Source organism: Callospermophilus lateralis, chromosome 3 (genome assembly GCF_048772815.1).
Source record: "Callospermophilus lateralis isolate mCalLat2 chromosome 3, mCalLat2.hap1, whole genome shotgun sequence".
Lineage (NCBI taxonomy): Eukaryota > Metazoa > Chordata > Mammalia > Rodentia > Sciuridae > Callospermophilus > Callospermophilus lateralis.
In genome coordinates, this window is record NC_135307.1 from 121,815,731 (window position 1) to 121,841,306 (window position 25,576).

A 25,576-nucleotide genomic window follows, 5' to 3' on the forward strand; every position below is an offset into this window, starting at 1 on the left:
CACTGAACCATATCACCAGCCCTATTTTGTATTTAGAGACAGGGTCTCACTGAGTTGCTTAGGGCCTTGCTTTTGCTGAGGCTGACTTTGAACTTGCGATCCTCCTGTCTCAGGCTCCTGAGCCGCTGGGATTACAGGCGTTTGCAACTGCACCTGGCTTTCTGATTTATTACAATGATATATTTTGGCTTTCCATTTTCAAATTTAGGTACAATAATAGAAATACAGTGTTTTAACCATTTTTAGGTTCCAGTTCAGTGGCATTAAGTGCAGTTACATTGTTTTGCAACTATCATTACCAAACCATCCCAGGAATCTTTTCCTCATCCCAGACTAAAACTCTGTCCCTATTAAACACTGACTCCCTTTTCCTCCTTCCCAACCCCTGCAACTCTCTGTCTCTCTGAATTTGGCAAACCTCGGAACTTCACAAAAGTAAAATCATACGGAATTTGCTAGCTGGGCATGATGACTTTCACCTTTAGTCGCAGCTACTGAAGAGACTGAGGCAGAAGGCTCACTTGAACCCAAAAGTTTTGAGGCCAGCCTGGGCAACATAGTTTACCTTTTTGTGTCTGACTTTGTTCACTGTAGCATAATATCTTCAAGATTCATCCATTTTGTAGTATGTGTCAAAATTTCTTTCTTTTGTAAGATTGAATGACATTTCATTGTTTGTATAGACCACATAAATATTGCTTCTTTGAGGGGAGGCAGTTCCTGGGGATTGAACTCAGGGACACTCAGTCACTGAGCCACATCCCCAGTCCTATTATGTATTTTATTTAGAGACAGAGTCTCACTGTGTTGCTTAGTGCTTTGCTTTTGGTGAGGCTGGCTTTGAGCTTGGGATCCTCCTGCCTTAGCCTTCTGAGCTGCTGGGATTACAGGCATGTGCCACCACGCCCGGCTGCAATTCTTATATGTAGAAAGAAATCCATAAACACTGATTTGAAAAATGTTGAGCATGTGGGGTTTTCCTTAGATATGACATTAAGTGTGTCACTCATGAATCATGGTTGAGAAGTTAGCAGTTTCTACCAAGCCTTGCTGTGACCCCCTTCTTTTCTTCCTCTTTCTCCACTGTGGGGTTGCCTTGGCCTCTCCTGGGCAGAGGCTGGGGTGCGAGTTATGGGGGAAGGAGGGTCTCCAAGGGACACCCAGTGGGCTGTGTGGCTTCCTGACCTGATCTGCTTTCTCATTGACTAATGGCGGGTTGGCACAACTGACTGAGCCCCCCCCACCTCTCCTGGCATTCTGAATTGGTGTTGCTATGCAAAGGGCAGAGAGTGGAACTTGGGACTTGGTCCACAGGATGCTGGGCCGAGGTATGTCCTGGGTAGCCTGGACTCCTCAAAGCATCCTCAGTTTGGAGGTGCCTGCATGGAGACCATGGGGCTCCCGGGGCCAGCTGGCAGGATGAAGGCCTCCAGGCCCGACGTGGCCAGAGCAGCTTTGTGCTCTCACTGCCCTGTGCTTTTCTCTTGACTGCCTGGAACGGGAAGTTGTGATTAAAGAAAGAAAAAGGCTGGCTTCCTCGTTTTGAAAAGTTTCTGCTGCATAATAAGTTTAAGGTTAGAAACACGCAGACTAGATCTGCTGTGGGGGGAGTGTCTGTAAATGTCAATGAGATCCAGCCCGTGGGTGATGGTGGCGTCCCTCTGTGTTCTTGCTGATTTCCTAGCGATCCCTGAGAGATTATAGCTGTAGTCGTGGACTTGCCTATTTCTCCTCATTCTGTCAGTTTTGCTCTGGTCGTTTGAAGTGCTTTGGCTAGATGCAGACACATTTACAATTGTCCTCTCTTGGCAGAATTGACCCATCTGTCATTATGTAACATCCCCTATTTGTCCCTGGTAATTTCCTTGCTCTGAGTCGGCTTTGCAGGGCCATTCCAGCTTCCCTTTGATGAGTACTTGCCTGGTTTGTCTTGTTTTTACTTCCAACCTGTTTACCTTCACTTGAGGTGAACTTTTAAAATTCATTCTGGTGATCTTTTTTTGTGGTTTGTTTTTGGTACTGGGGATTGAATTCAGGGGTCAGCTTTGCCAGTGAGCTACATCCCCAGCCCTCTTTATTTATTTTGAGACAGGGTCTCTCTAAGTTGCTTAGGACCTCATTAAATGGCTGAGGCTACCCTTGAATTTGTGATCCTCCTGTCTCAGCCTCCTGAGTCACTAGGTAAGCATTTGATCCCCAGAACCATGCCCAGCTCTGGCAATCTTTTAATTGGTGTTTTTAGATTATTTATTTATTTATTTATTTATTTATTTATTTTTTTTATTATTTTTTTAATTAATTTTTATTGTAGGTTGTTCAAAACATTACATAGTTCTTGATATATCATATTTCACACTAGATTATTTATTATTAATATAATTGTTGGTGTGGTTTGATTTAGGTCTACTATTTTTTTTTTTTTTTTTTAGTTATTGGCGGACACAACATCTTTGTTTGTATGTGGTGCTGAGGACCGAACCCTGGCCGCACGCATGCCAGGCAAGCGCACTACCGCTTGAGCCACATCCCCAGCCCCAGGTCTACTGTTTTAATCACTTGATTTTTATTTTTTATTGCTGTGTCCCCCCCCACCCCTGACACCCCCTGCCTCAAGCATGCTAAGAACATGTTCTACCACTGAGCTATACCCTTTATCCTCTTCCTACCTTCTTTTAGGTTGTTTGGATTTTAAAATAGCTTTTTATTTTAGTTGATTAATTATTATTATTATTCGTTGTAGGTCCCTGAGATGGAACCCAGGACCAGCACATGCTAGGCAGGTGCTCTACTACAGAGCTGAATCCCCAGTACTCTTCTAGATTAATTGAACATTTCATAGTATTCTATTTTAATTTATTCCAAATTGTCAAATTAAAAATTACCTATTTTGCTTTGTATAACTTTCTTTTAGTGGTTGCTCTGAGGATTACAGTGTGAATCCTATTAACTTTTCACAATCTACGTAGGACCAGGATTTCACTACTAATAGTAGGGTATGGAAATCTTGCCACCATAGAGGTTTGCCTTCCTCCTTTGGTGTTATATTTCTTACATTTGCATAATTTCTGTAGTTACATATACTTATTTATAATTACAATTACATTTATATAGGGGTTGGAGTATAGCTTAGTGATAGCGTATGTGCTTCACATGTAGAAGGCCTGGGATTTGATCCTCAACACCAAAATCAATGAATATAACATATTTATGTAATCTGTATTTACCACACTGAACTCCCCATCAGGCAATATTGTAATTTTTTGGCTCTCAGCCACCAAACACCTTTTAAAGAGTCATAGAGGAAATGATGTGTCCTGGGCACTCGCTGTTTATTCTTTGTGTTGTTTTTGCTTCATTGATTCTTCATGTCTCAAGCTGCCTTCTGTATCTTTTCCCTTCTGTCTGAAGAACTTTCCTTAATCTGCTGTCTGTGAATTCTCATAATTTCCTCTCATCTGAGAATGTCCTTATGTCCTTGAAATTCTTGAAGGATTCATTCAGACCTTAATCTGGTCTAGAGGAGAAAATTTATTCTCCTTTAGACTTAAAATGTGTATTGCTGGGTGGGCCATGAAGCTCAGGGTAGCACAAGTGTTTAACATGCATGAGGATTCGATCCCCAGAACCAAAAAAATAAAAATAAAAAAGAAGAGAAGAAGAAATAATAATAATAACAATAATATTTTTCTGTTCCCTCTGCCTGGTTTCAGAGGGGAAATCCAATTAGTCCAGCCTTTGTTCCCTTTCTGTAACACATTATTTTTCTCTGTTTTCAAGCTATTTTTTCCTTATCTTTGGTTTTCAGTTGTTGAATTGTGTTGTGTCTGGGTGTGGATTTCTTTGGGCTTCTCTTATTTGGACTTGATGCAGCTTTTTGAATCTGTAAACAAAAGTCTTGCCCCCAAGTTGGGGGTTTTCAGGGTGTTTTTTTTGCAGCTCTTTTTCGGCGTCTCCCCGTTTTCCTTTCCTTTTTGCACTCTGATGACACAGACCCTAGACCTCTTGTCCCAAAGATCCCTAAGGTTCTTTTTATTTTTTCCCAATCTTTTTTCCCCTCTGGTATTCTGATTAGGTAGCTCAGGTTGCTCTGTCTTCAAGTTCATCGATTCTCTCCTCTGCTCTTGAGCTCAGGTAGGGAGTTTTAACATTTCAGTGTTATAGCTTTTAGTTAAAAAATTTCCATTTGGGTCTTTATATATATATATGTTTTGTTTTGTGGTACCGACTTTCCATTTCTTCATTCATCTTGGGGGCGTTGGTTGTTTTTAGGGCATTTTTACAGTAGTTGCTTTGCGACATCTGTGTTGGGTTGTCATTGGTGTCTGCTTTCTCTCTTTCCCCCTGGAAGTTGAAACAATCCTGGTTCTTTTTTTAAATTTTGTTTTAGTTATAGTTGGGCACAATACCTTTATTTATTTGTTTATTTTTTTATGTGGTGCTGAGGATTGAACCCAGCGCCTTGCACATGCTAGGCGAGCGCTTTACCGCTGAGCCACAATCAGCCCCCAGTCCGGGTTCTTTATGTGCAGAGTGATTTAAGTTGCAACTGGACATTTTGGGTGGTGCGATTCAATACCCAGGGTCTTGTTAAAACCCTAGCAAATATTGATGTCTTTATTTTTTAGCAGGCAAACAGCCTGGTTAGGTTTTGGCTGTGGTTCTGACCTGCGTTCTGTGGGTTATGGCTTAATGTCACTTCTGTTTTCCTGTCCCACCCCCACCCCCCACTGCCTCTGGCCAGCTGAGACCCAGCTGTGGTCTCAGGGGTGTGAAGAGGATCAGATCCACACTGTGCAGCTTGAGATGGCTCAAGTTTATGAGTAGTTTGTGGGCTGCTCTTCCTCTCTGCTCACTCCCCTGGGACTTTCCTGGTTCTGGGGCTTCCCTTTTCAGTTCTCCAGCCAGCACCCAGCCTTTAACCTGTCTGGCCCTGAACTTCCACACTGCCCATTGTCTGCGGCCCAGTTCTGGGAGGAGTGAGTCAGGGGCGTCTTCTATCCAGTGTCTTGTGTAGCCCACTTGCTGCTCTTTCCTTCCCAGGATGCCACCTAGCTGCCCTAGAGTCCCATCTGGGGTCACAGCTGCCCTAGTTCACCTTGTGTGGTTGGAGCTGCCCATGTCCCCTCCAGGCTCAGAGCTACCTCCCAAGGCTCATCTGAAGTCAGATCTGCTTTCAGAGCCCCATCCAGAGTTAGAACTGCTCCCTGAGTCCTGTCCTGGGTCAGAGCAGATTCATTGGGAGGCAGGCAGGCGCCATCCCCTGGAGCCCGCACAGAGGTGTGTGCAGATGATGTCGGCCTGCACTTCTGGGCCTCTCTAGACCAGCCTTGGCGTCTATGCTTTCTCTTCCCTGCTAACAGCCATCTCCCTGGTTCATTGTGTACCCCATGCCTCTAGGTGGAGGTCCCTGGGGGCCACCTGTATCCCTATAGTCCTGACCTGCAGCTACACAACTGGCAGCTGGTGGGCCAGGCCCCCCTTTTCCTTCTCAGTTCCAAGCATATTTGGAGCAACTTCCTGGAAGGTGTTGCCCCTTCCTTGGCCACGTGAGAGTGTTGTCAGACCCTGCAGAGAGCCCTCAATATTAGCAAGTAGGGATGATCATCCCAATGTGGGAAGGGCAGCAGGAAGTTGACAGTGCACGCAGTGTTCTGTGTTGCCTACGCTTTGACACTCTGGAGGCCAGAAGAGTCTGTCCTCAGTGGGCAGGGAGGAAGGAGAGGCCACATGGGGATTCCTGACCTCCTGACCTGCATGTCCCTGGAGAGACACCAGATTCCAAGGACTGGCTACCACCTGTGCCCTTGGGAGAAGGATAAGGAGATCTGGGACCTGAGTATCCCACCTTGGATGGCTTGTCACATGCCCCATATGCCATCCTTCCTCAAAGAACAGCTGGCTTTGTGTTTTGTTCTAGCTCAGGATGGCGGCCCAGGTGACGCTGGAGGACGCACTGTCCAACGTGGACCTCTTGGAAGAGCTGCCTCTGCCTGACCAGCAGCCCTGCATTGAGCCCCCACCATCCTCGCTGCTCTACCAGGTGGGTCCCTGAGCGGGTGGGAGACACATAGCCAGTAGTCCTGACCTCAGTGTGTGATGGTCTTCTCTTCCCTTCAGCCCAATTTCAACACCAACTTTGAAGACAGAAATGCATTTGTCACTGGCATCGCGAGATACATTGAACAAGCAACCGTCCACTCTAGCATGGTAATGCTGCCTGTGTGTCTTTGTTTCTTGGGGTGTGTGTGGGTGTCTGTGTGATCTGTGAATGGCAAATGGTGTTATCCTGATTAGGCTGTGTAGTGAGGAAAAAGAAGAGAAAATGAATTAAATGCCTTACAGTTTAAAAAAAGGTCTTTGTTTTTCTTGTAAAAACAATACATGTTCTATTTAAAAATATAGCATCTCTCTGGACAAGAGGAAACCCTTGTCAGCATTTGAGGGCCTCTTCCCAGGTAGCACTCATTTTCTCTCCATTTCTGTACTTACATATGACAGGTATGCACCTGCATGAGATTTAGGTTTTGTATTGCTATTATAATTATGTATTTTAATGACTTAGTGAATGTTTTTATGTGTCATGAAAATGTGTTGGAGAAAGTAATCTTTTAAGACTGTTCAGTCCATTTTGTAAGTGTCCATAATTTAACTATTCTTGCATGTTTAATTAGTTTCCCCTTTCTTGTAGTAAAAAAAATGCCCTTATGAATATCTGTCTAAATATTGGCTAGATGTGTAGAAGTGAAAACACAAAGTTTGTGATCATTTTTTAAAAGAACCTTAAAAACATTGCCAGGCTAGGGGTGTAACTCCTTGCACCTGTCTGGCACGTACCAGACTATGAATTCAATCCCCAGCACCACAGAAAATCAAAACAAACAAAATGGTCAAATTATAGTTGATATTTTAAAGGACATCTATGTGATTTAAACACACCACACCCACCCCCCCCACACACACACCTAAAAAACTATTTTTACCAAAGGAAGCAATGTGAAAGCAAGAACAGAACACAAAAGCAACTTTTAAAAATGATGCAATCGGATTGGAGTTGAGGCTCAGTGGTACAGCACTTGTCTCATGTGTGAGGTACTGGGTTCAATTCTTAGTACCACATTTAAATAAATGAATAAAATAAAGGTCCATCAACATGTAAAATATATGTGTGTGTGTGTGTGTGTGTGTGTGTGTGTGTATAAATAAAGTGATGGCAATCCTCTTCTGGGGATACTGTGCCTGAATTTTTTTATTTTTGGGTGGTCACAATATCTTTATTGTTATGTGGTGCTGAGGATCGAACCCAGTGCCTCATGCATGCCAGGCGAGCACTCTACCACTGAGCCACATCCCCTGCCTCTGTTCCTGGATTTAAGTGCTGTGGGAACACGTTTAGCTTTTCCTCCTCACCCCAGAGCCCTGCCTCTGAATCCTCTCTCTGAACCTGGAGGCTTTGTGTCATTCCAGGAAGAGATTGTGTGAGGACCCTGTGCGCCCTCATGCTGCACTGGGCCAGAAACCTTCCCTGAGCCCTTCCCTGTGTCCCCAGCTTGGGGTCTTCACTGCCAGGAGGTTGTTTAGAGCCCAGTCAAGTTGAGTGTGGCCCTTCAACAGCCCTGCTCAGAGGTGCCTGGGTGTCGTTCACACCCCTGTCCATTCTGTAGAAGTTGCAGGGTGTTTGGGGTAATCATGGCCATTGCAGCATTACCGGCTTCTTAGCAGCTGTCTCTTGGTCTGCAGGCTGTGGTCCCTTAAAGGGAGAGTCAGAATCGTTTGTGGCACTTTGTCTAGATTTTACCAGTTTGGCCTCTTGTTTTTCATGCTTGTTCTCCTGTTTGCCTTTGATTTGCTCTGTATGCCTTGCAGAATGAGATGCTGGAGGAAGGCCAAGAGTATGCTGTCATGCTGTATACCTGGAGGAGCTGCTCCCGGGCCATCCCACAGGTATCCCGCCAGCTGCACGCAGTCCCTGCTGGGCCACGCCCTAATCCCTGACTAGGCCATGCCCATCCTGACCAGGCCTCTCCCTCACCTCTGTTCTGTCTGTCTAGTGGGATGGGAAGCAGCTCCCAGGAGCCCCAGGTTACTTTTAGCTGGATTGAAACGTCATCACCCATATTTGTTTCTTTATTCCCAGGTGAAATGTAATGAGCAGCCTAATAGAGTGGAAATATATGAAAAAACCGTGGAGGTCCTGGAGCCTGAGGTCACAAAACTGATGAATTTTATGTACTTCCAGGTAAAAGAGCAAAGTAATCTGGAGGAGAGGGATGCTGGCTGTCTCCTACTCATTTCTGTCACTGAACAAAGTGCACGTAAATTAAAGCAACCACAGGTTTCTGAGGCAAAAAAGAAACTTTAGCCCTTGTTGGTCTACATCTTCACACACCTAACAAGTGCTTCTTTTGTCTCACTTCCCTCGGTTTGAGAGTGAATTTGTGGTTCCTTCACGGAAGCTTGCTTTTTGTTAGTTGCCACGAGGGAAACCAGGAGGTCTCTCCAGAGGCAGAGGAGACCTCTACTAGGACCTTCCAGGCTCTTGACATGTCGCAGAAAAGAATTTAAGGACTTTTCAGGTTTTAGCAAAGAGGAAGAGCTTTATTAGAGAACAAGAGTGAAGATGCACGTTTTCATAGCAGAATGCAGGCTTCTGGAGAGTGAAACGCAGCTTTGTGGGGTCTCAGGCTCCTCTTTTTCTCTTTTTGGTACCAGGCGTTGAACTGAGGGGCATTAACTACTGAGCCACATTCCCAGCCCTTTTTATTTTTTTATTTTGAGACAGGGTTTTGCTAAGTTGCTTAGGGCCTTGTTAAATGGCTGAGGCTGGGTTTGAACTTACGATCCTCCTGCCTGGGGTTATAGGCATGTGCCACTGTGCTTGGCTCTCAGGCCCTTCTTTTAAAGGAAACTCTGAGGGTGGGAAGGTATGTGGGTTGGTGATGTGCGTTGGCATCAGCCTGGTGATCACAAGTTAGTTTATGGTGGTCTGTCCATTCTCAAGATTCTTATGTTGACAGTGTTTCCTCTCTCCAGTCAATAGATAACGTTGGTTTCTTAAAATAATCATCTGTATGGGTTTCTTAAAGTAATCATCTCCCTTTGTTCAATCTAGTGTAAAAATACATGTGTTAGGAATAAGGTATGATCCATGTATGTATAATATATGAAAATATACTCTACTGTCATATATAACTAAAAAGAACAATTTAAAAAATAAAAATATATGTATTAATATATCACATAGGGTAATTAACAGTGAACAGGGCAATTCTCATAAGTGAATGAATTTACGGTAACATTAATATTTACAGATTTCTCAAGAATGTGGGGGTGATGGATGTGGGAGGAAAACTGTCCTGGGGAGGAAAGGTCTGAGGAACTTTAGCACAGGCTTTCAGATTAAAGTAGCAGTCTCCTTCCTTCCTTTTGTCTCCTCCTTACTTATCTACTATATTTCTTCTTATTTATTTATTTATTTATTTATTGGTTGTTCAAAACATTACAAAGCTCTTGACATCATATTTTATACATTAGATTCAAGTGGGTTATGAACTCCCATTTTTACCCCAAATACAGATTGCAGAATCACATGGGTTACACATCCACATTTTTACATGATGCCATATTAGTGACTGTTGTATTCTGCTACCTTTCCTATCCTCTACTATCCCCCCTCCCCTCCCCTCCCATCTTCTCTCTCTACCCCATCTACTGTAATTCATTTCTCTCCTTGTTTTTTTCCCCATTCCCCTCACAGCCTCTTATATGTGATTTTGTATAACAGTGAGGGTCTCCTTCCATTTCCATGCAATTTCCCTTTTTTCTCCCTTTCCCTCCCACCTCATGTCTCTGTTTAATGTTAATCTTTTCCTCCTGCTCTTCCTCCCTGCTCTGTTCTTAGTTGTTCTGATTATATCAAAGAAGACATTTGACATTTACTATTTTTCTTCTCTCCTGCCTCATTCTCAGTTCAGCGTTTTGCTCTCTGGCCACTGTACTTTCAGTTATCTGGTTTTTCAGGTGTTTTTTTTCTCTCACCCACTAGATCGTGACCTCGTAGTCCCTATCTGGCCATGGCCTCTGTTGGCCTTTTGTTTAGAAGAAGAGGCCAAGTGGAAGGGACTTGGTGTCTTTTCAAAGAACTCCTTTGGGAATATCTAAAATTTTTCTTATTATAGTTTTTCTTGAGTTAAGGGATAAGATAGAACTAAGAGATTAATTTTCATTTTATCTTTAAAGTTGCCAAGGGGCTGGGGTTGAGGCTCAGCGGTAAAGCCCTCGCCTAGCACATGCGAGGCCCTGGGTTCTATCCTCAGCACCACATAAAAAACTAACTAACTAAATAAAATAAAGGTATTTAAAAAAAAAATTTGCCAAGAGGAAAAACCTCCCACTTTTCACATCTGAAACTCATAGTATCTATATTTTAGATATTTTTTTTGGAACATTTTCTTAGTAACTTTATTGGTTTAAACAGCAGAATTTTTTTACTTTAGGGACATAGTTAAATAATGATTTTTACAGAATAAAGGCATGGGAGTTACTTTACAGATAGGACTCTGCTGGAGTTGTAAAGATGGTCCTACGGCTGGAGGGTGCATATTTTATCAGTGACTAACAGTGAATGCAGAACTGTGCTTGAAGTTGGAATGTGGAATTGATGCCTCGCTGACCACACCTCTTCTGTCTTCCCCTTGCTTTGCTCAGAGAAATGCTATTGAGCGTTTCTGTGGGGAGGTGAGACGCTTGTGCCATGCTGAGAGGAGAAAGGACTTCGTGTCAGAAGCCTACCTAATCACGCTGGGCAAATTCATCAACATGTTTGCTGTGTTAGACGAGCTGAAGAACATGAAGTGCAGCGTGAAAAATGACCATTCGGCCTACAAGAGGTGAGTTCAGACGTGTGGCATGTGGCAGGCCACCTGAGGAAGTCAACCTTGTACATAGCAGGTGCATAGCTTATGTGCGCTGAAATCATCAGTCCTGATGGGCAGCAGCCACTTATTAGTCCTGGGACTGTGTGTATGCATAAAATGCAAGGGTGGCTGGCAAGTTAAGTGTTTCTTTTTTTTTTTTTTAATACCTTTATTTTATTTATTTATATGTGTGCTGAGGATCAAACCCAGGGCCTCGCATGTGCCAGACAAGCACTATACCACTGAGCCACAACCCCAGCCCCAAGTTAAGGATTTCTTCTGGTAGTTTTATACAGCTGGAGAGGGCTCCAGGTCAGCCTCAGTGCCCTATGGGGGACCTCTAGGTGCTCAGTGTCCTTGGGAGGATAGACATACAGAGATACAGTCCCTACTCATGCTTACATCCAGGTGGGTTCTGCAACCCAAGGAGGCCACTCGGGCATTGCAGCAGCAGTGCTCAGAGCATATGCCCCACCTCTGCTTATCACTCATGGATCCGGTGTCCCTGGCACATGCATCATCATAGCAGAGTGTAGACATGGTCCGTGAACTGTTTCAAGGTGCCTTAAGCTCCCATTGAGCTTGTGGGTCCTATGGACAGCTCTCCTCTGTGGTGGGGAGGTACTGGGGATTGAACCACTGAGCCACATCCCCAGCCCTAATTTTGTATTTATTTAGATACAGGGTGTCCCCGGGTTGCTTAGCACCTCACTTTTGCTGAGGTGGTTTTGAACTCCTTATCCTTCTCCTCAGTCTCCCGAGTCACTGGAATGACAGGCATGTGCCATTGCGCCTGGCTACTCTGTGGTGGTTTTCTTTTTGAAGGTAGAAAACTTCTGGAGAAGTGACCAACAGAAGTATTTTAGTCAACTTTTCACTACCATAATAAAATACCTGAGGGCGTCTAACTTTACAAAAAAAAGAGGTCTGTTTTGCTTCCCAGTTTGGGGAAGCTGGAAGTTCAAACAGCATGGCACAGGCTCTGGTGAGGCCCTACCACTGCACCACCTTAGGGTGGATTACAGTGGCTGGAGCATGTTCAAGAGTGAAAAATCACCTGGTACCTCCTCCCACCCAAAAAGAGTGAAAAATCCCAGGACCAAACAGGAAGCCAGAGCAAGTCAGGCTCAGGGTTTTATGACAGTCCTCTTGAAAAACCCAATCAGGGTCCCAAGAAATACCTTATCCCTTTTAGGGCCATACTACCAGTTGACCTAGGGCTTCCGGCTAGGCTCCACCTCTTAAATATTCCACATCACCTCCCAGTCCCATCACCCCGGGGACCAAGCTCCCAACACACAAACCCAACATCCAAACCATAGAGGATGGGAAAAGTATGCTTCTGGAACACTGTGGGGGTTGGCGGGGATACTGATCCAGCAGTCTTTTAATGGACTTGCTTTACTAAGTCTGTGTGTGGTGCTGTTAAAGACAAGTTGGTTGGAATGAGATGCTGACTTCTGCTTCCTCTGCTGAGCAAGGAATTTTAGTACTAAAATTAAATTGGAAGAAATATTACTTTGCATCAGAATGTGCTGTACTTACGTTCTATCTGAAATCACACAACTGTTGCTGTGCCTCTATAATAAAATTGATGTGGGGCAGGGTACCAGATTGGAGGAGGAGGCTGCAGCGGGAGCAGAGCTAGATTGCTTGGAACGTTGATTGAGCCTTATTCATGTGAAATCAGTGCAGTGTTCCAATCATCACCTAAAATCGGCTCTGCACGAAGCCCAGATCTTCCCAGCTAGAAAAGGAGCTGAGCAGTTGGCTTGCTAGCCCTGGTCGGGAAGTCTGAGCTTGCCCGTGTTTGGTATCGGTGCCTGCGGGATTTCCAGTGTGCACCTTGCTGGTGGACGGGGAGGAGGCAGGGGTGAGGGTCAGGTGCATAACCACCAGCTTTAGAGGGTAGCTCCTGCTCCCAGCTGCGCAAGCAGGGCACCTGTGATTCCTACCAGCTTTAACAATCTTCTTAAAGACTTTGTTGGGGAAGGGGAGTGGAGGTTATAGTAATGTATTTAAAAAAAAAAAAAATACACACACACACACACACACACACACACATATAGTTTTACTCTTAGCAGCATCTTATCCCAAAGTTCAGGCTATAAAACTAGCTAAAGATGGGGTCTCTCAGTGGAAGATGTGGAGGGGGGCCGGGTGCCCCTCACAGAAGCTCCACTCTGCCTGTTCCTTGAGCAAAGGTGTGGACCTGGGCTCCCTCGTGACCTTCAACTGTCCCTTTCTGTGACTTTATTTGGAATCATTCATTGGTTCACCTTCCCAGTCAGCAACCCCCATTCTTTCCAAGCCCCTACCTCACATCCACACATTTCTTTTGCACCAGCTGATAGCTACATACAACCTCTTCTGTGTGTAAATGCCAAGTTAGCCCATTTGGTTGCGGTGAGGCTTGAGAAAAATAGGAAACAGTGTCCTCAATTTCTTCTTTAGTCAACACTCTGCATCCCAGCAACTATTCCAATCATTAAAGTGAACCTCTTCTAACAGGCAAGGGATGTTATTCTATCAGTTAATATTAGATTTAATTGTATGTAATTTTAAAAATCCACAGAGATAATAGTGGTTTAAATAAAATTGCAGTTTATTTCTCTTTCACTGTGAAAAGTCCTGAGTAGGTGGTCTCTAGCTGATTAGGAAGCACCACAGTGTTCAAGACCCAGCATTCCTGTTGTCCTGCTGCTGTGCCATCATGTGGGGGCTTCATGGTCCAAGACGGCTGCTTGATCTCCAGCTGTCATCGCTACAAGCTAGTCAGCAGGGAGGAAGGAGAAAAAAGGAGCTATACTTTTCCTTATAATTAAACTTTCAAGTGCCTTACAGTCTTTTTCCTAGGATCTCATTGCCCAGCCCTTGGTCATCTGTCCCCAACTGACTGCAAAGGAGGAGAGGCAAATTACTGCTCTGAGGAATTTTCAGACTTGTTCATGAGAAAGAAGGGAAGGAAATGAATGTTAGGCTACATTATCAGTTTTCATCATGAAAACTTTTCTTTAAGCCCCCAAGATTCTAGGTTGCAAAGGTACTTCCTTATGTGGGCAGTTTCTACTACCCGTTCTTAGGACAGCCCTAGATGTGCAGATTTTGCTTTCCTCTTCCTCACCGCTTTGCCGGATCTCAGACTCAGCATGCACCTTTCAGGATCAGGGAACCTCAATATACAAGTTCTTTTACAAGTGCATCAAATTGTGTAGCTGCAGGTGCGTGGTGGAGCCAGGACTCTGGGCTTTGGGCACCTGTGGCTCCAGAGAGGCATTCCCAGGACAGACGCTCCTTTCTGAGAGGTGTGGTAGCCCAGAGGGTTCTTGGCAAAGAACTTCAACAGTGCTGGTCGTCTTCATTGCAGGTCTTCTGGAAGTCACAGAGTTGGTAGCACTTCTGTTCTGACTGGGGGACTGAGCACCCAGTACCTGTGGATGAGGTGGGCAACCACCAGCATAGGGGAGAGGCCAGTGTGCATCCGCACCTGGAGGAAGTACCCTGGACAGCAGGGAGTGAGCTGCCCAGAGCTGTGACCTACGTCTAAGTTTATAAAAGATTAACCTGGCACTCAGGCTGGAGATGCTTCTCAAGGCTGAAACTGTAACCACCGTCTATGATCCACATGCCTACAGATAACTGCAGAGAGAGGGAAGGAATCTGATTTTCCCAAGCTTTTTACAAAAACCAACACGATGGTGCATTTCGGTATTAACTCTTTTTGCTTTCAAGGGCTGCTCAGTTTTTACGTAAAATGGCAGATCCACAGTCCATCCAGGAATCGCAGAATCTTTCCATGTTCCTGGCCAACCACAACAAGATCACACAAGTAAGGCTTGTCTTCTCAGTGCTGTGGGGCTGGGGGCCGGTGGGGCTGGGGCCGGTGGTACCACGCGTCTCTTGCCCTGCGTTTCAGTCTCTGCAGCAGCAGCTTGAGGTGATTTCTGGCTACGAAGAGCTCCTGGCAGACATCGTGAATCTGTGTGTCGATTACTACGAGAATAGGATGTACTTGACGCCCAGCGAGAAACACATGCTTCTCAAAGTACGTGTGGGAGAGGTGGCCCATAGCACTGTGCGAGTGCAGCTGTATGCAAAGGCTGTTTGTTCATTGTCTAGAATCCTTTTGCCAACTTTTTCTTATTCTCATGCTGTCTCGTGTGTGGGCAGCATCTCCACCCTTGCAGGCTGTGAATTCAACCCTTGTGACCGGTGCAGTCACACACCAACCTGAGAGGAGGAGCTTGGGGGCCCAGAGGTTCTGGGTCAAGGGCTCTGTCAGCATTTGGTTGTTTTTTTAGCAGAGGTTATATGTAAGATTCCACTTGTTCAAGATGTGATTCCCAGGACTTAATAATTTGTCCTTCATTGTCCATGGGGATTGGTTTCAGGACCCCCTGGGGATTATAAAATTTGTGGCTGCTCAACTCCCTTAAATAAAATGGCAGAACATTTGCATCTGACCCCTGCTAACCCTCCCATATGTTTTAAATCATCACTTAGATTACTTAGCGTCCTTAATACAATGTCAATGATGTATGAATTGTTATCATACTGTATTACTTAGAGAATAATGGAAAGGAAAAAAGTCTGTATACATTTAGTGGAAATGCAGGGGGTTTTTATTTATTTATTTATTTTAGTTGTAGTTGAACACAATACCTTTTTTACTTTTATGTGGTGTTGAGGATCAAACCCAGGGCCTTGCATGAGCTAGGCAAGTGCTCTCCTGCTAAGCCACAACCCCAGCCCCAGAAATGCAGTTTTTGTCTGGAATATTTTCAGTCTGTAGTTGGTTGAGTCCAAGGATGTGGGACACCCCAGTTGTGGAGGGCCACTGCATTTTTTTTATTTTTATTTTTTGATACCAGGGATTGAACTCAAGGGCACTCAGCCACTGAGTTACATCCCCTGCCCTGTTTTGTATTTTATTTAGACACAGGGTCTCACTGAGTTGCTTAGTGCCTTGCTAAATTGCTGAGGTTGGCTTTGAACTCACGATCTTCCTTCCTTGATCTCCTGAACCACTGGGATTACAGGTGTGCACCACTGCAACCAGCACATACTGTGTTTTGATGAAAGTAGACTTGCTTGTTCACTGCATTCTTTAACCATTCTGTTTCAAACTGGGGAGGTTTTCAGCTGTTTTCTCATTGGAAAGATAAGGCAGCTCCACAGTTACAATTGCTGTACTCTGCACCCTATGCATGTGACCCTGAGGAATCCCCTGGGGGGTGTGCTGCTGGTCGAGCCCCAGCCCTGGTGGGAGAGTCCTGTGAGGTAGTGAGGCCTGGGGAGGGAGGTGCTGTCCATGGAGCCCTCTGCAATAGTGGGAATTTTGTGTCTGTGCTGGTGGTTGGTGCAGGAGCCCTGGCCACAAAAAGCCCACTTAGCAGTGGAGATGTTCACTTAGCCAGTGCCACCTTAAAAAGTTTTAACTCATGGGGCTAGGATTGTGGCTCAGTGGTATAGCATGCCTAGCATGCGTGAGGCACTGGGTTTGATCCCCAGCACCGCATAAAATTAAACAAATAAAATAAAGGTATTGTGTCCATCTACAATGAAAAAATATTTTTAAAAAAAGTTTTAGCTTACATATATTGAAACTGGAATAGTTAATGGTGGCTGCATATTGGACAGTTCTCAAATGGCCCTGGTGCTCAGCTAAGTTAGTAGAAGTTTTTTGGTCTTTCAGCAATTGGCCTCGAAGCCCAGCTACCCTTTGTAACATGATTTTAATTGGGGGGGGGGGGAGGTGTTCAAAGCACGAGACAAGCAGCCTAAAATTTTTTCTGAGACTGTTTTGGGGGCTTTCTGGGGATATAGGATATTAAGTTAGAATAAAGACTTTAAAAAAATACAATTTAATACACGTACACATCTTCCACTTTCAGTGTGGTTGTGCATTTGCCTGTTGTTGCTAGTCATACCGTAGGGACAGTGCTGTGTTTATCCTAGCACCTGGTTTTGGAAGGTGTGAAGTTAGTTCTGAAAGACTGGATCTGATAGCATACTTGGGAGTCCGTAATTCTCAGCTGCAGCTGTCCACCAACTCTGTGAGAATTTGTGCTGGTGTGTGTGCCTTGGGAGGAAGTTGAAATAGGGATATATAAGAAATAGCTTCGGCTACAGGGAGAGCTCTTTGTTTTGTAGGAGCTTTTAAAAGTGCATGTTAAAAGAAGGGTGACTCGTGATTTCAGGGTTTTCAACTACAGCCGTGTTAAGTGTATGGGTAAATTCATGGATCTGAGTGTTACCCCACTGTTTTGTGACTTTTCAGGTCATGGGATTTGGTCTGTACTTGATGGATGGGAGCGTCAGTAACATCTATAAACTGGATGCCAAGAAAAGAATAAACTTATCCAAAATCGACAAGTACTTCAAGGTGAGTTTTATTAGATCATGTTTTATATGGATGTATACAGCTCAAATTTTCACACAGTGAACCTCTAGGTGATTGTGATGGACACAGGAAATGCCGAGATGGGAGGGGGTCTTGGAGGCTCACTTTCCCCACGACCTCTGTTCTCTTTCCTGCTCCCCTGCAGTGGTTTTGCTTGGGTTGAACTTTGTGTAAATGGAATCTCACTGTTTCTATCTTTTCCATCCTGCTGCTTGTATCCAAACCTTTTATTTACATTCCTGCAGGAGCTTGGGGCTACAGTTCTTAGGTTTCATTTGTCATTTAGTACTTCATTTTATGATTTCTACTGTGACTTTGTCATCTGTTCTGTTTTTGATGGGCATTAGTTTTTGTTCCCCCTGCCCCCCCCCCCCCCCCCCCGGGTTTTGGCTTGTGCAAACAGTGTTGCTCTGTTTTAGAGCATTTCTATTGGATACTGCTCAGGAGAGGGGTGGGGATCCTAGGCACACCTATTTTTACTTACTCTAGTTTTGGTCTCATGATTTCCTCACAAGGTGTCTTGATTTGCTTATCCACCAGCAATGAGTGAAGGCTCCTCCTCAGCAACACTTGGCACGGTCTTGGGGGTGCAGGGAACATCCCAGAGAGGACATGTACATCATTCTGATTTTAATGGCTGGTGTTTCCTGGGAGTTTATTTAATGTTTCTCTGGTTACTTCTCATGTTATTAGCCTTTGTATATTTCCTTTTATGAAATACCACTTCAATCTTTTGCTCTTTTCTTCCCTATGTTGTGTAATTTTTTATATATTTTGGCTACATCTCTTGTGGATGAATATATTCTAAAATACTTGCTGTGTCCCCTGTGGGCTCACTTTTTCACTCTTTTCCCCACCTTTATTAAGATGTAATTAAATTGAACTGTGCGTGGTGGCACATACCTATAAACCCAGAGACTCAGGGGTCTGAGATGGGAGGATCATAAGTTTGAGGCCAGCCTCAGCAACTTAGTGAGACCCTGTCTCAAAAAAAAAAAAAAAAAAAATGAGCGGAGGGGCTGGACTTGAATTTCATTGGTAAAGTGCTTCCCTAGCACATGTGAAGTATTGGGTTCGATCCTCAGCATCACATAAAAATAAATAAAATAAAGGTACTGTGTTCATCTAACTACTAACTAAAAGGAGGTGGGTGCTGAGGATGTAGCTTAGTGGTAAAGCACCCCAGGGTTAGATTCCTCAGTATATGCCCTACTCCCAAATAAGAGAAATGATAAAAACTTCATATATTTATGGTATACAGTGTGTAATGGTTTGATATATGTATTCATTGTGATGTTTTTAAATCATGCTCATTAACATTTATCACCTTGCATCTATCATTTTTTATTGGTGTGGTGAAAACATTTAAGATATATTCTCAAAGCAAATTTCAAGTATACAATGCAGTATCATCACCATGCTACACATTAGGTCCTCAAAACTTATTTGTCCTGCTTAACTGAGATTTCATACCCTGGGACCAACATCTTTCTTTCCGTCTACCTTCTTTTTACTTTATTTTGAAGAATGCTGGGGTTGGAATCCAGAGCCTTATGCTTGCTGAGCACACACTCTGCCACTGAGCAATGCCCTTAACCCTTCCTTCTCACTTTCTTAGTGAGGTCGGTTGATGAACAGAAGTGCTCGATTTTATTATGGGCCAATACATCAATCTTTTCACTAACGTCCACTTCAAAAAATCTTTGTAGACAGGAGTCTCATGAGAGTTTTCTGTGTGTTACCTTCTAGGAGCATTCCATTTCCTTTTTTGTCTAGATCTCTGATCTCTGGAACTCGTTTCTGTGCATGGTGTGAGGTAGGGGTTGGCATTGTTGGCATTTAGAATGGATAGCCAGTTGACCCCACTCATTTACTGTAAAGACCATCTGCCTTCCATTGCTCTATGGTGTCACTCAGGTCATAACTCAGTCTGTCTGTGGCTCTGTCCAGGTTCTCTGTCCTGTCCTGTCCTCTGGCCTCCGTCCTTGCTCCAGGGCCACCCTGCCTTAGCTGCTGCAGCTTTCTAACAGGTCTGTTTTGTCCCTCAAGATAGTCTTGGATATCATCCCTTCACCTTTCAAGATGTATTTTAGAATTGGTTTACTGATTTACACACAAAAATATTTTTTCCTCCTGGAATATTGATTGGGATTCCATTAAATGTATAGATCTGGGCTGGGAAGATAGCTCAGTGTTAGATACTTGTTTAGCATGCAGAAGGTCAAAAAATAAAATAAATTACCAAGCCTCCCAATGCAGGAAGACAGTATATTGCTTCATGTGTTGAGAAATTTTCTGTAATTTGGGGGTTTTATTTTTGTTTTGAAGTCTTTTGTTAGCTTTTTATGTACATTTTTCATTTTTGTGAGGTATTGCAAATTATTTCTTTATAAATTTTCATTTAATTGTTGTTCCTAGTTACAGAAATCCAGCTGTTTTCTTAGGGGTCACAAATAAAGCGACAAGATAAGATAGGTTGATTCTAAAGTTTATATAGTTTCAAAGTATGTTGGTTCTTAAATTGTATCTTGTTCCTTTCAAAGAGAAAGTAGAAGTTACTTAGATTTTTGTTGTTGTTGTTGTGAATGATTTGCGGAGGTGGCATTCAACCCACAATAATTATTAGCATTAGTCATTTTCCTTGTGCTTATGTATCTGGGGTTTGAACATGCATAATGACCCTGTTTTTTATTATTGTTCTTTGAATGCAGCAGCTCCAGGTGGTTCCGCTGTTCGGGGACATGCAAATAGAACTGGCAAGATACATCAAGACCAGCGCCCACTACGAGGAAAATAAATCTCGGTAGGAGGAGAGTAAAGCTGCCCAGCTAGAGTGTTCTGTTGTGACCTCCTTGATTGAGTACTTCTGTAATATCCTACCTACTTATCTAGGGAGAACACTTTTGACATTCTCCAAATTTCTGGAACTAAATATCTAGTATAGTAGCCTTTGCCACATATAGCTATTTGCATTTAAATCCATTGAAAAACGCAATTAAAATTTAATTTTCTTTAGCAGAACAGTCATTTCAAACACTCCAGGGTTAGTGGCTACCGTATTAGCACAGATGTAGAACATTTTCCTCATCTCGGGGATTTCAACTGGTCAGTGCTAGTTGAGAATGCAGAACTATAAAATAACTCTCTGGTCCCAGTGGGGTGCTTAAAATGCTTAACAACCAACCCTGCAGGCAGGTAGAGATATATATATGTGCTTTTGAGTTTATAAAACTGTCACTTGAGGACCAAACCAGTCTAGGCCTGTTTTTGTAAGATCCCTGGGGCTGAGAATGTTTTTTATGTTTATAAAAGGTTGTGTTAAAATGATGATTATGTGACAGATGTGAAAATGATAGTGTGGACCATAAATCCTAAATTGTTACCTCTCTGGTCTTGTACAGAGCAGGGTGGACAACTGTGCTATGAAGGATCAGTAGCTCACAATTAGAGGTAATAATAAACACACAGGTCTCTGTTGTGGACCCCACATAGCACATAGACTCTCATCACGTGCTTGTATTCACTTTTGCCAAGCTCTTGTACCCACAGCTGACTTGTGGTCCCCATGATTTTGACAAAGTTGAATGTCGGTCTCAGCGGTCAGCAGACCCCTTCTGTAAAAACCAGATAGTAAATGCATAGACTTGACAGACTACAGGTGGTCCCTGTCATATATTCTTTGTTTCATTTATTTAAACAATGCTTTAAAAATGGAAATTCCATTTTGTGCAGCCTTGGTGCCACACACAGTGTTCTCAGCCGCCCCAGCTGTTGGAATGCGTCACTGTCCTACTGGCACCTCTTCAAGTAACACTTTCCCTCCATACCCAGGTGGACGTGCACGTCCTCAAGCAGCAGCCCGCAGTACAACATCTGTGAGCAGATGATCCAGATTCGGGAGGACCACATGCGCTTCATCTCCGAGCTGGCGCGCTATAGCAACAGCGAGGTATGTGCCACCAAGCCACCCATGGGCAGACCCCGAGCCTGGTGAGCATCTGGGTGTCACTTGTATTCTTATGTACTCAAATATTAATGTGAATTGCTTTAACAAACACAATATAGTGCCAAATCTGAATATTTTTTCAAAAGCACGCTTTTGATTGATAAGGCAGTGAAATTAACTATCTGGTCAGCTACATGAAGTCCAGCTTTTCTTTGGGAAAACATAGTAAGAAGTTTGGGGGTATTGCTTGGTGTTGGAGGGCTTGTCTAGCATGTGCAAGGTCCTGTGTTTGATTCCCATCACTCCAAAAGAGTAAAAGAAAAAAGAAAAGAAGAAAGGATTTCAAAAGAGAAGACCAGGGAGAAACCATTAATTGGCATTTCCTAGTTAGTATTATGGTTTTAAGCAACTAGAAGAGAAGTGGAAAGGGGAGACTACTGGGAAAAGAAAGGGTTCTTCTGACCTGCCCCCGCTTCGTGTCTCGAATAAAAGGAAGTCCTGAGGCCAGAGGTGGCAGGAGCTTCTGGGTGGGTGACAGGTGGTGTCCTCGGGCTCAGTGGCAGTGGTCTGTGTGCCTGGGAGGTAGGCCTGGGCTTGAGTGTAGGAGGAGGGCTTTTCTCCTCTGCAGTGGGACCTTTATAATTCCTTCCAGCTCTGCAGCCAGGTCTGCTGGGGCCTCCTTTTGGCCACTCACATTCTCTCATCTTCCCTGGTGTGTGGAGTGGGCAGGAGAGTGGTGACAGCCTCGGGGAGGTTTCTGACCTGGGGAGCAGTGGAACATCACTCCTCACATCTTAGTGAGGCAGGGAGCAAGGTCAAGGTCAGAGTGCAGTGCCGACTAGTATGGGCTGAGAATAGGCTGGAGGGTCTTGATCTGTTTTCAGAACTGGTTGGTTCCTCAGGAGGACCATTAACATTTGAGAAGAATGACTCTGTGCTTGTTAGCCCCACTCATTGCAGGAGAGTGAGCATCCCTGTCTCTACTAACCAGATACTTGTCACCATGTAACTAAAATCACTGAAAAAAGCTCAGCCATCCAGATACCTGGGGTCATGTGCTGTCTCCAGGGCAGATCCCTGGCTTGGGACTGGGACAGCTCTCCAGTGAGCAGGTGTCACCTCACCTGGCTTCAACAGCTAGCATAGCCTGCAAGGGAAGAAATGAGGGGACTAGCTCCTCCCCTAAGACCACGGGACATGATTGTAAGACTGAGTTAATGGGAAGCTCTTGAACCACATAGACCACTGGATTCTGCTTCTCCAGATAAGAGCATTTTGCAGTGAGCATTTCCTATCTTCCTCTTAGGGTCTGCTGTGGTACTTTTATAATTAGGTACTAATTTATTTTTAAAAAGTCTACCTTTGAATGCTTTGCTTAGTCTATTTTTTAAACAGATGTATGGAGAGAGCTCACATGTCATATAATTAACTAATTGGAATTATACTACCAAAGTTTTTGGTATATTCACTAAGCTCTACAACCATGACCCACTTTTGAACATTTTCATTACCCCTAAATGTAGTCACTCCCCACCCCTCCTCCCCTCCCCCCATACCCTGGCAGTCCACTTTCTGTCTCCATGAATTTGTCTATTCTGCGCATTTTGTATAAATGGAACATATAGTATGTGGCCCATTATGACTGGCTTTTTCACTTAACATATTGTTTTTAAGATTTTTCCACATTGTAGCATGTATTAGCTCTTTATTTCCTTTTCTTTTTCTTTCTTTTTTGGTACTGGGGATTGAACCCAGGGTTGCTTTTACCAATGAAACACATCCCCAGATTTATCTTTTATTGTTTATAAGACAGGATCTTGCTAAGTTACTTAGGACCTCAAAAAATTGCTAAGGCTGGCCTCCAACTTAAAATCCTCCTGCTTTGTCCTCCCTGAGTCACTGGGGTTACAGCTGTGTGCCACCATACCTGGCTCTTTAATTCTTTTTATGATTGAATAACATTTTGTTATTTATTGGATGAATGAATAACATTTGGGTCAAGAATAATGATGCTATGCACATCAGTGTATGAGTTTTTGTGTGGAACAAGTTTTCTTTGCTCTCAGGAGATACTTAGGGGTGGAATTGCTGAGTAGTGATGATAACACTTCCGTTTAACATTTTGGGGAACTGCCAGGCTGTTTTCAAAGGGGCTGTGCCCTGTCACTTCCCTATCAGTAGAGTGTGAGGCTTCTGATTTCTCCACATCTTCACCAACACTGGTCATTCTCTCTTTTTTTGATCCTACGTGTTCTGGTTGATGTGAAGTGATGTCTAGTTATGTTTTGGATTTGTGCTTCCCCAATGAATAATGATATTGAGGCTCTTTTCATGTGGTCATTGGCTAATCGGAGATTCTTTTTGTATAAATATCTATTCAGATCCTTCGCCCATTTTGCGATTTTTGCACATGTGACCTTAGGATAGATTGCTAGTGTGGATTTGACGGGTGGGAGCATGAGCAGGCCTGTGACTTTTCTCCCGATCTCCGTGCACCCCAGGTTGTCACTGGGTCGGGCCGCCAGGAGGCCCAGAAGACAGATGCTGAGTACCGGAAGCTCTTCGACCTGGCTCTGCAAGGCCTGCAGCTGCTGTCTCAGTGGAGCGCACACGTGATGGAAGTGGTAGGGCTGTTTTTGTTGTGTTCAGAAATTCAAAGAGCTAAGTGCATAGCACTGTGATTGGTTTGTCATGAAATTGGCTAATTGGTATTTTTTCTGCATTGACTTCGGTCTTTGGGTCAAGAACAAATCATTCTTTTTTTTTTTGTTGTTAAATCTTTGACCTTAGAAATAAGAACATGTACCCATATATGTATTTCTAAGATGATTCAAAGCACAGTTCATTTTGGAGTGTTATAAATAAAGGGCTTCATCTATTTAAACAACTGATAGGATTAACTTTGTACCATTGAGATGGTCAGTAATTCTCACTTTTGGACGTTTACTCTTTGGAGCTCCAGCTATTTTGTTTAACAGTAGTAAAATTGTTTCTGGTGCCATATAAAGATTTGGATGACTTAAGTCATTCAGATTTTTTTCCTTTGGGGGTTTATTTTGGTTAGAAAACAGTTATCTATTTGAAAGAACAAATGATCACTTGAAAGGCAAGTTCTTCTTTTAAATGGTGAGAAAATACCTAGAGTCTCAGACATTCAATACACAGTACCCAGAGGCTCTTTGGCCAGTGTGTTTCTTTCTTTCTTTCTTTCTTTTTTTTTTTTTTTTTTTTTCAGTCAGTAATTGAAACTAGTGGTGCCATATCACTGAGTGACATTCCCAGCCCTTTTTATTTTTGGTTTTGAGATGGGGTCTTGCTAAGCTCTTCCCCACCTCAGCCTCCCAAGCAGCTGAGATTTCAGGTGTGCATCCTCAAACCTGGCCTGGTGTCTTTACTAAACCTCAAGTCACATGGCCAGAGTCTTTTGCCCTTGTATGGAGATGGATAGTGTGTGTGTGTGTGTGTGACTTTTCAGATATAGTCAGTTTTAGAAGGCTGATTTTTGGTGGCCTTGGTCACGGTCAGACCAGAAGTCAAGCATTTTGCCTTCATGGTGGCATGTCTCTCTTCTTACTGTCCACACCAGTATTCATGGAAGCTCGTGCACCCAACTGACAAGTACTCCAACAAGGACTGCCCCGACAATGCCGAGGAGTACGAGCGAGCCACGCGCTACAACTACACCAGCGAGGAGAAGTTTGCCCTGGTGGAGGTGAGGACATGTCTGCTGTCTCCTCCTCCTGTGACTCTTCTCTTGCCTTCTGAAAGCAAAGCAAAATTGTGAGCCAACTGCCCACTTGATGTTGTTGTTGGTAGTCGGGCAGCCCTTAGTATGGTCAGCTTAGTCCAAACGACAAAATAGATTTCAGTAAAAGTGGTTGTGGGTTCCTAGGTCTGTGGGCCCTGGGTCATCGGCTCTTTTCTGCATCCTTGTGCTTGGAGAGCAGTTTCTTGGGTACAGGAAAACCAGATGACTGACTGGGATGCGATCTCTCTCCCCTGAGAGGAGAGCTGTGCCTGGGTGTTTCCTCCCTGTGGTGGCCACCAGCTCTTGGCTGTCACATACATGGGGCTCAGCTCTGCAGTGTCCTCCTGGGCCTTTGATGGAAGTTCTTAATTCCAGTATCGACCAATTTTTTTAAAAAAATAATTATATTCTGCTGTCTTTAAGAAGTCTTTGCATGCCCTAAGTTCATGGAGGTGTTCTGCATTGACTTCTGGATGTACCTTTGAAGCGGGGATTTGAAGGTCCCCTGAAGTTAATTTCCAATGCACCTGCCCCTCCCCCAACTCTCTGGGCCCTCTGCCTTTCCT

At 43.9% G+C, this 25,576-nt stretch overlaps 1 protein-coding gene across 3 annotated transcripts in view; it reads left to right on the top strand.

Moving 5' to 3' along the window:
* The window catches only part of Cyfip1 (cytoplasmic FMR1 interacting protein 1), an 89,855-nt gene that overhangs the window by 22,373 nt on the left and 41,906 nt on the right, over nt 1-25,576 (top strand). For 2 of the 3 annotated variants that reach the window (XM_076851259.2, XM_076851258.2), the window contains exons 2-13: nt 5,918-6,040; nt 6,118-6,207; nt 7,864-7,941; nt 8,135-8,236; nt 10,705-10,886; nt 14,646-14,742; nt 14,830-14,958; nt 17,194-17,298; nt 20,028-20,119; nt 21,148-21,265; nt 23,764-23,886; nt 24,849-24,974. In XM_076851259.2, the coding sequence (XP_076707374.2) occupies nt 5,924-6,040; nt 6,118-6,207; nt 7,864-7,941; nt 8,135-8,236; nt 10,705-10,886; nt 14,646-14,742; nt 14,830-14,958; nt 17,194-17,298; nt 20,028-20,119; nt 21,148-21,265; nt 23,764-23,886; nt 24,849-24,974 (1,359 nt within the window). In that variant the 5' untranslated portion in view covers nt 5,918-5,923. The remainder of the gene's footprint in view (nt 1-5,917; nt 6,041-6,117; nt 6,208-7,863; nt 7,942-8,134; nt 8,237-10,704; nt 10,887-14,645; nt 14,743-14,829; nt 14,959-17,193; nt 17,299-20,027; nt 20,120-21,147; nt 21,266-23,763; nt 23,887-24,848; nt 24,975-25,576) is intronic. The other variant, XM_077109180.1, reaches the window with a different exon arrangement.